Here is a 10,924-nt window from a genome sequence, read left to right on the forward strand (position 1 = left end):
TTTAAAGATTTCTCATCTGCCGGTAAGTATTAAAAAATCATGCTATTTAAAATAAGGGTAGCTTCTTCAAGAAAAGAAAACTGAATCAAGCAAGGAGCTTGTATTTATTTTAAAAAAGACCTTTTATAAAAAAAAACAAATCTTACTAAAGCTCAACAAATTAACCCTCACAATAAATTTATGGCGTTTGTGCAGCACACTGGTACCTTATGATTTGACAAATGGTGAAAAAATCTAGTTTCCTTTTAAAAATATAAATTACCTAGGTAATAGAAATAGTATCATAAATTAAATGCTGCTAGATTAGTATCTGGGAAAAGTTTTCTGATCTTCACCAGGAGTGGTTTTCTGATCTTCACCAGGAGTGGTTTCCTGATTTTCACTTCAGACTTAGAAAATGCCACTTGTCGACTGAAAAGAAAAAAAGTCAGCTAAGATCAGTTACAAGCTTTAAGAAAGAGAATACTAATGGGTACAAGAGAAATAAAATATCCGCCTGATTCAAAATTACACACAAATTCCGATTATCTACGAATAGTGCTATCCAGTCTTTAAATAATCTGAATAAATTTGGCAAGAGCATGCAGTTCAAATGCAGACCCCAAAAGTGCGGTAAATACTGCATACAGTAAATAGAGTAATAATAGTGTAATTTCATGATGCCAAAGTTTGAGTCATAGTGAAATAAAGGTGCAAAAATCATAATCCGCGCATACTTTGAAACCATTTAGCAAGTTGTCGAGCAAAGTGGTTGTGAAAACGTTAAGAAAACATTGCTTCAATGTTCCTCACAAAGTTAGATGAAATTAATTAAGTTTAATTTAATGTCTTCAAGGAGATAATGGTCATGTTTGCTTATATTTAGTACTAAACAAACCTTAGAAAGCAGGTAAACTTACCAATGTCATCTATAGGTTGAGCAGGACCTGGTGCGGGGCTGTTTTTCAAAACCTCCTCTGCTTTACTGTACTCTATTTTGAATGGACTGTCCGTAACAATTGTATTAGCTCTGAAAACAAAGGGGAGCAAATTATTAAGGCTTGATCTCCTCAGAATAGGGTAGATTTTACGATTTTCCCAAGCGGAGGGATTAGCTATGCATGGACTTATTATTAATGAATATGTGGGCACTTCTCAACTTTTAGCAAGATAGCATCCACATTTTAAAAGACAGACATCCAAAAAATGAATGACATTTAAGACAATAAAAGCGAACTTGCACATCAATAATTAAAATATTTTGGCAGACGCATGCCAGGCTCTGCAGACTGATTTTTGAAATTGATAGTTTGACAAAGAAGACACAGGGAGTGTCAAGCGATCATATTGGTTGAAACGGGTGGTTCTTTTAGACTAGAGGTGAAAGAGATGGCTTAACTGTAGGGTCTCTTGTCGGTCGTCATTGGTTAGTTTACTACTTACCTTTTTTGTCCATAGCAACCACCCACTTCCACCGATAGGATTGCCCCAGTATGACTACGACTTTTATGTCTATCACTTTCAATAAAAAGCACTAAAAAAATAAGCACTACATTAATAGTTGTAGCCAAGGAATTTCAAGCAGCGAGATTTTCATTGATGTAACTTACAGAGACATGCCACCAGCATCAATTTCCTTCTTCATCACAGAAAGCCAGTGCTTATTCACTTCAGCAACGATCTTATTGGCAAACTCAGCGTTCTTTGCTTCTCCGTTGAATGCAAACTTATTCTCTGGTTTGCCATCAGGAATTTTATAAATTTTGAACCATTCCACAGTCGCTTTGAGGAGTCCTGGGCACAATTTTTCTACATCATCGATATCTGCGGGAAAGCACAAAAAATTAGAAAAGAGACTAGTTCATGAAAAGAATGGGAAGAGTTCTTCAAAAGCAAACAGAACTTTCACGTCTAAATCCAGAAAACATTTTTAGAAAGGTCTTCATCACTAATTGATCTTGCCTATGAGCACTTTTCTCAAAAATTATTGACACGACGGCTCTGCAATATCTTAAATCAAAGAGACAAATGACGAACGATGATGAACAATGATGGTGATCAAAGAAAAAGAACAGGAAGAATAGGTACAGGAGATTAAAATAACTTAACCAAAAAATAGACCATGAGAGAGGATGCTGCAGTGTGTTAGCTCTAGATCCTCTTGATTAGTAATTGAGGAGTATCCCGGAAAAGGGGCACATACGCGCGTATGTGCCTTCTTTCCGGAAATAGCAGAAATGGATTCATCGTATCCTAATTTACGAATGTCCCGAGTTTCAGCTTAATTAATCAATTTTTGGATCTAAGAGACCAAGTTTTGTGAGGCTAAGTCAGGGGTTACAGGCGTACTTCATCTATTTGCCTCTGGGGACGGTCGCCGCGACATTGAGGAGATAGCGCACAGGCAGGCAGGCAGGTGATGGGTACTGATTAGGATCCTTTACTACAGATGCATCGCCCTGATTCTGCTACTCAATACAAAATCATCGGGTTGCAGTGATTGTCAACGCGTTGCACCAGTCACACGTTTATTTTCGTAATTATGAATAGTTCAACTTTTAATGATCTCTTGTGAGTTAGAATTTTTCGAGTTTTTCGCGTGTTTCGCTGTCTTTTTCATTAATAATGATCGAAGATGATCCTCCCGCACGTTCACGATCGAAATTATTATCTATTAATTTATCAGAATTGTTTATAATCGTTTAGAAACTTGTTAAAGTCTCAAAAATTCAGCTTTAAAATCCAAAACCTATGACCAACGGTCCATTTCCAGAAAAAGGGCACGTAACGGAAATTTTTAAAAAATTCTTCACACAACACTGAAGGAAGTGTAAGTTTTACCAATGGTTGTTATTCATTCTAGGGAGTATGAATGTTGATATGAGTGCCCCAGTTCCAATGTATGTCATCATCAGTGCCCAGAAAGTAAGAATGAAAACTTCAAATGCGTTTTTCTCACAACGCGTTTTTTCGGTATGTGCAGCCCTTTTTCCGGAAAGCTCCTCAATTCTTATAGTTCTAAAATACACTGAATTATTATTCAAAGAAGAAAATGGTAGCTCTGCATTTTTTCTTGACCAGTTAACAGTTTTTCATAATGCATGTTTAACAATGTTGATGGTGCGACATTGTAATTGTAAATAAACATTGAGATAAGTAGCAAAAATCAACATACCTTTCAATTTCTCTGCTAAAGGATCCTTGACATCTATCGCGATTACCTTCCAGTCAGTTTCACCTGGAAAAATTAAGTTTTATGGAAATTTTAAAAACAATTATTATGAAGCGCACCTATTAGTTTCACAAAAATAGTAATCAGGAAAATTGAATTTGAGTCTTCCTACAGATATGTGATACCTTAAAACTTAAAGATATAAAGTTCCTTACAGTGTGTTCATTAAAAAACATTTGACCGACAATGATACGCAGCTCTCTCTCTGCGCTCAACAAAAATGCAGAGAACATCAATATGCAGAGAAGCTCGAAGTAATAAGCAGTAACTGTGGTTTGGAGCAACTACATTTCACTGATTTTTTAACCCAATAAAAACAATGACGTAAACACTTCTTGGCACATAAAATTATAAGGTGACAATCAAAGGATGCAAGACTTAAGAGGAGTCGGTTGTGTATCCCTGCAGTGTACAATCAAACCACTTCATATACAATGTTTTTAGGATACTCTGGATGGATTTTGAGGATTTTTCTGTCCTATTTCATTTTAATTTTATTTTTGCCTGATTCCTTTGAATTTCTCCATTCATTTGACAGGTAATGTATTGGAATTTTTGAAAATTCGAATTTCAATAAATTTTTTTAATATTTAAAATTAGAGGGGGGAAAAGATTAATCTTGAAAAATAATCTGGTAAAGTTTGAATTTTCAAATAATCAAAATGATTATATTATGCCGAATAAAATAAGATATTCTAAGAAATGAGGCAAAAAAAATTAAAAATGAGTGCAGCTCGAGAAAAAGGTACATGAAGTGGTTTTTGCCTTTACATTAAAAGGATTACACAACCGACTAGACTTGGAACTTCAAGCTTACCTTCATCAATTAAAGCCATGATTCCTAGTACTTTCACTTGGATAACTTCTCCTCTTTTAGCCACCTGGAATTGAGTAAAATTGAGAGCAAAAGATTATTAATCTGAGTTTACTACTTATAAGAGGAGTACATAAGTTTAGAAGGAGGTCGGCTGGAATTTTTAGAAGAGATAGGGTCTGCAATGATAGAGTGCGTCAGAACATGGGAGTCGAAAATGTCATTGTTTTCAACGTCAAGACCAAAAAGCTTGTCTGGTATCATCATGTTAACAGCATGACCGAAGAAGATACTTGAATGGGTTCCTCCTGGGAGGAGACGAAGGGGACACCCAATGAAAGGGTGGGGCCAGGGGGTTTTAGAGGAAGTAGGGGAGTGCCAACTCCCTGAAGGGCTTTGGTAGGAAAGAGAACTTTGGCGGCTAGGTGTTGCAGACCGTCAAAGAACGCTATGAAAGCTGTTTTCATGTATGTATGCTTACTAATTAGGATCAGAAAATCAGATAATGCTGAATTAACTAGCAAATAAAAAATATACAGTAAACAATAGGACGCCTATATGTTGTTCTTCAGTTTCTATCATTACCTTTGCCTTCATACTAATCTTTATTTCAAGGTCTTACTTTTAGACTCCTTGTATAAATGAATAGTAGCTATATTTTGACAATGAAATAAAAATGTGAATATTGTTTACGGTCTTTTAAAAACTCCACTTCTTAACATTAAACTTAGTAAGTTAGTGGAGCTTAGTCATATGATTCCCCTGTAAAATTTTACAATAGAAAATGATGTTTACACAATAATTTGGGAATCAACTACCGACTGAAACGGTGATAAAAGCACTCAAGTTTCTACATTAATCTATTTATTTACTGTTACTTCAAAAGGCGATTATTACTGGACAAGTTTTTATGCATCATTGCAAGATGAATGTTGATTGGGAACTAATTTGCCTGGCTTGGGTAATTTTTTTGGTTTTCATGGAGAAAAGTTTAAAACCATTCTTTTGAAACTTGACAGAAAATGATCAAAGAAGTTTTTTAACCATAGCACAGTTATAGGTAAAAAAGAATGAATAGCTATGCTTCAATGCCATTCAGCTTGATAAGATTCTGAAAAGTTGATTTACGTTTGCTCACCCGATATCCGATTTCACACACGTCGATGGGATCATTGTCTCCTTTACAGCCGGTATGTTCATCTAAGGCATCTGGGTTCTCCCAAGTCTAATAAAACAATTAGCGAAAATAAGACTGTATTTTCTTTTCTATTCTAGCAGTGGTAACATTATTCAAAATTCATTTTTCCAAGAAAAAAAGGAAACAAAATTGATTACCTTTGAGATATCTGATAGGATCTCCATTACACAGAAAATATCTTGAGACTCCTTCCAGACAGTGGAACATTAAATAATATTCTCCAATATGAAACAGGTATTTTTATGAGCATCTTGGTTCCACCTATTTGACTCAGGAGTTTCAAAGGAGTTGATGATTTATTAAAAAAGAAAATTGCTCATATGTACAAAGTGAACATGTAACAATGGACCACATGCTTCAGTGAGATGAAGAATTTTTTAGAATCAGAACTACATTTTGCAATAAGAAACTGCTAGTTCTGGCTTGTCCTTTTAGCACCTATCTACATAGGAAACTAGTGGATTGTGCATTGTTTCCAGGCTGAAGGTCCAGTTACACGATCAAATTGAGCCATCTAAGTGAAGCTCTGATCGGTGGAAAAAGACCTGAGGTGAGGATGCGACCAATGAGAGGCCCAATTTGATGGTTCAATTTGATCGTGTAACCAGACCTTGAGCCAGAAATTGTAGTTCCTTAGTGCAGAAAGCAGTCCAATGGAAAGAGATTCTTTTTAAAGAGAGCTTATGAGCCTAAAATGATAATTAAAATCTCTCCTATTACATGGCAAAATTTAATCTCTTTCATGCAAACAGCTAGACAAGTATTATCAAGTAATCAAACAGAGAGGTTGGGAAATGCCCACTGATTTGAATAAATATATGCTTTCGGGGTGAGGAGAGCTCCTAAATAATCGGAAAACCTAGAAAAAATAAATACATTGCCCTGAGATCCAAGAATCAGGAGAGAAAAAACATTTGGAAGAATAGCTAACTAATTATCTTTCTCTCGGTGAAGCAAATTATTGCGATCTTGAGAGGACACTTAACTAATAATTAGTATAAGGTTATCAGAGATCAATTGATAGAGCTGGTGATACCAAAATTGATGCATATGCTCGATACTCATTCATCATTTGCATTCATACGGAGGTATATATCTACTCACTTGAGGAAGAGCTCCGTAATTCCAGATGTAGCCATGGTGGGGGAAGCAATTAGCAACATACCGCAGCTTTCCTTTCTTTACATCTTGCTTGATTGGGTTCAGTATTTCTTCCTTGTTAATCTGTCAAAAAAATTGGAGAATTATTAATTTGACCTAATGAGATGAGTAGAGAAAACCAAAACGCATACCTGCTCACAAGTAAAGCAGATCATAGGGTATCTTTTTCATTTAAATTCAGTATGGCTATTAACTTTTCAACATATTCCTCTAGACATAGGATAAGGAATGAGTTGAGGTACTAATTAATAACTGATAGTGCATTATCATAAATTTGTCTCGTAAGGATTGAGTATCAAACACGGTGACAAGTTTTTTTGAATTACTAAATTTTCTGACTTTTCCAGTTTTTTGGACAAAATAATTCCTGCTTTTCTCCTGATTTTTAGAGAATATGGGAGGCAAAGATCGATGGCTAAAGTGCTTAACAACGTATCTCCTTTATGGTGTTTTAACATTTCCGCTCCTGTTTTAGTTTTCCAAAAAGAAACAAGTCAACTTTACAATTTGAAATTTAAACAAAATATTCTACTAGTATAGAAGAAAAAAAATCTAAGAAGTTTTCAAGAAATCATGTTGAATAGTTTCCGAAAGAAAAAATAAAATTTCACAGGAAGTCTGCAACATTGTAAATAGATATACATTGTTTCGCACTGAGGCCATCGAGATGTTCTTCACGAGACAAAATTAAAGTAAAATTTGAGCTTGGCTGATAGCTTATATTGTAAAGATTGAAGCCATTCAAAATTTAGCAGACTAATAATTTTCTGATCATTGTCGAGTGAACATTTACTGACTATTCCAAGTTTCCCCTGGCTTTTTAAGTTTTTCATTCAGAAATTTTGAGGAGAAAACAAATGCTGTAGTGTTTAATTTCTAATCTTGGTAAGTGGTCCATTGTTGATTTGTCAGTCCATTAAAACATACCTGTTACCGTCAAACACATGGATCGCATTTATCAAAAAGGAACTGGCGTGATTACTTACTGTGTTCTCAAAATCGTGCAAATTCTTTTTTTCTTTTAAAAATAATAAATATGATGTACAGTAATAAAATTTACACAACTATTTCCCTTTAAAATTAACGATTTTTGATGGGATGCAAAAACTACTTCCTATGTTAGGAGATTTTTTGGATAATTAAGTAAGAAGAAGCAACATTTTAACAACACTGTAACTGTGCTGGTTCTTTTTTGCTTGATGCGATTTACATATGATATGATTTGACATATTTTCAAGCATATTTTCAATGATTTTTGTCAAGATAACTCAGTAAACAAATTCATTTTTATCACATTCAAGAGAGAAAAACTTTTCTGAGGACAGTTCTCATGCAATACTTATATTTAACGCGACTCAAACTCAAAGTGTTTGGGGCATAATTGAGGTACCACTTGAGACTGTTACTCAAATAGATAAGTAATAGCTCAGATTGCCTGTGATTCACACTGTCTAATCACCTTTAGAGGGCACGGGAGATCAAGCAAAAGATTAAAAAACGATTCAACACACAGCCACCAAGCAGAGTGCCTACGTTGATATATATTTTTTTTAAATGTCTTGAATAGGTATTAGGAGAGGAGGTATTATCCCCCCTTCCACCATTTTATGGAATTCCGGTTCTAGAAAATTTTATTTTTTTTAAATTTGTAATTAGGGAAAAGCCACTACACATATCTTTCAATGGATTCTGCTTGCCTAAGATCATCTTCCAAAAAATTAAGTGGTTCACTTCTAGAATGGTTTAACTGTCATAAGCCAAAAACTTATGACCAATTTCAACATCATTCTGATTTGGAGGGTTGAGATTTCATAAATTTTGGAGTCTTCAAATTGATTTTGATTTTGAGATTCAAAAATGTACAGAATGTGCATCTCATATTCCATGCGATTCCAATTTTTTTATTACTTTAAGAGACAGGATCCCCTTTAGCACACGCCTGTTGAGCAGTTGCAATTGACTGCTTCAAGTATTTTTACAGGATTCATTTGACCCAAGATTGAAAAAATAAAAAGTTACCTCCATTTTGGCATTTGACCATCGGGGAATCTCAACAACCATGTTTAGGACCTTGTTTGCCTCATCTGCATATAAAGGAATGTCATGAAATGGAGAAATTGGGCCATGTTCATTTTCTGTGGGGAAAAAAGTGGAAATAAGGGTTTAACATTTTGTCTTGTGCTTGTCATTATGTACAACACTTGGATATACTTACATTTACACTTACAGTTGCAATTACTCTCCTCTAGTAAACGTAACACTTTGTTTACTTTTTAACAGTATTTGTCTTGGATAATCTTGTTTGCTGTAAAAAAAAACTTTTTTAAAAAAGATGATTACTGAAAAACCTTTGTATGAACACCTTTAGACAAGAACATTCGTCTTGAAACAGGTTTGATACTGTAAAGATCAAGAAGCATCTCATATCATATCTTAAGGTGATTCAACGGCTTCCATTTTTTGTGTTTAAGCGAAGTGCAACATAGTGCATACATTTGTTCCATAATTTCAGCTACTTGTCATTTTTTTTTACTTTTGAGATCGCACTTCTGTTGTGATGAGACTGAAGAATTCATGTCAAGAAACTCAACGTACCTACCTAATAAAGGCAGGGTTTTTTCAGAGGAAAACTGTCGCATCCGAAACTGCTCTCGAATGCAGTATTTTTCCTCTGAAAAAACCCTGCCTTTATTATGTTGAATTTTTTGGTCAAATTTGGTACATGAATTCTTTAGTCTCATGACAACAGAAAGGCGATCTCAAAATTCGAAAAAAATGACAAGTGGCTGAAATTAGGAAACGAATTTAAGCGATATACCACTTGTTGCTCTAACACAAAAAATGGCAACCGTCATATCATCTTCAGATTTGCAGAAAATAAGAAAAAAATTAGTAAGTACATTAAAATTTTAGACAATGGAACCCTTAGATTCTTCCTATAAAATATTTTTTACAGCATGTGAAAAAAAAGAAAAAAACCTGAATAGTCTCCATGTTTAATTACTTTAAAGAAATGGAGGAAAACCTGGATTACTTCCAGAAAGAAGCATGGGATAAAGGACCCAACATATTGATGGCCAAAGTGCGCACATATATGTCCATTGCGGTGTCTCCTAAAGAAGAAGAGGAAGAAAAAAAAAGCATGACAGGTAGTCTGCAACATCGCACAGCATACTTAACTTCACACTTTGGTCATCGATATAGCATTTTCTAGATCACTGAAAAAATCTTGCAAGGAATTACTGATATGTTGCAATGAACTGTGGAAGTAGATGGCAAGAGTAGAGATACTACTTCATCATCCCTCATACCGGTTGACTTCTTCTGGAAGGAAAGAAAATATACTTTACGCCACAAGATAGAATGAACATCGCAGTGGAATGGCAGAGACATATAAATGTCCATCTGGGAAGTGAGCATGGTAAAACCATAGAATACAATAGAGTTGCAATGTACTGGAGCGACAATGAAGTCAACCCATGGACGGGCCATTCCGAGCCCCTTGTTTGCCGAAAAGTGTGAACCAAGTATGAACTCAACGGCATTTTGTAACGCGGCAGCTTATGGAAGAATCGCGGGATATGAGTGGTTTTCAGGATATATTAATTTGAATCAATAACTATATTCGCGGATTTTAGCAAATTATGTTGACCAATGTCATAACAGATTAAAAAAATGTACAGAACTTCCAGTTTTTATGGAATACATTGTATACCTGTATTTTCTGAGCGGAGCCCGGAGCTCCGACCTCACTCATACGGCATTGTTAATCGCCGAAAACTAGTCTCAGGAGTCCTAGACAAACCAGCCTCAAAAAGTGACTTCATCCGCACTCCAGTACATTGTGACTCTATTGTACTCTGTGGGTTAAACCTAAAAAGGAGCCGCTGAAATTGCCTAACCTTCCTCACTCAGATAGTCATAATAGTCTAAAAGCACAGGAAAGGCAGTGCCATGGAAACAGTACTTCTTTGGAAGAAAGCATGAATTGAGAGGTGATTTGTTGATGGAGCTGAGTGTCAATACGATGAGCAAGCTTTAATGCATGGAAAATAATTGTTGAGTAAGCCCTTGCAAGATGGACTGAGTGAACTTTGAACTTACTGATATAAAGTCTGTAGTCGATAGAATTTGGAGATCCACGTTCGATGGTAGAGTACGGCATTTTGGAGGAAAACTGTTTCTGTTGGCCTGAGTTAAAAATCACAAAATTGTCTCTTTTTCCGGTAAAATTCACTCGCGGAAGCAAGTAACGAGTGACTGGAAAAAACCGCAGCATGTGTTTCATTATCAGTCAGTGTCACCGCTGCTGATAACTTCAAAATCTCTGGCTTGTGCATGTTCAACAACCTTGTGTCAGATTTTGTACTTTCTCGAACAACGCTGCTCAGTACGCCGAAGACTAATAAGCGGCCGATTCGAAATTTCAGTCGGAAATGTCGGAAATTATCGACTTAAATCCCTAAATTAAATAATGGAAAATACAAATTGTCAAAAAATGCACCAAATACTACAATAGAACATTGGTACTCGGAAATTG

The 10,924-nt window shown here is 35.4% G+C and overlaps 1 protein-coding gene across 1 annotated transcript; it reads right to left on the reverse strand.

The window, feature by feature from the left end:
• Nucleotides 1-85: 85 nt before the first annotated feature.
• Nurf-38 (Inorganic pyrophosphatase Nurf-38) lies at nt 86-10,839 on the reverse strand. Its single transcript, XM_019042093.2, has 9 exons — nt 10,489-10,839; nt 8,404-8,519; nt 6,328-6,447; nt 5,164-5,250; nt 4,029-4,092; nt 3,155-3,217; nt 1,590-1,803; nt 900-1,009; nt 86-411 (listed from the first exon to the last, which is right to left on the reverse strand). Exons 1-9 carry the CDS (start codon nt 10,670-10,672, stop codon nt 380-382), a joined length of 990 nt encoding a protein of 329 aa, XP_018897638.1. The 5' UTR covers nt 10,673-10,839; the 3' UTR covers nt 86-379.
• Between the last annotated feature and the right edge of the window lie 85 nt (nt 10,840-10,924).

Source organism: Bemisia tabaci, chromosome 5, assembly GCF_918797505.1.
Source record: "Bemisia tabaci chromosome 5, PGI_BMITA_v3".
NCBI lineage: Eukaryota > Metazoa > Arthropoda > Insecta > Hemiptera > Aleyrodidae > Bemisia > Bemisia tabaci.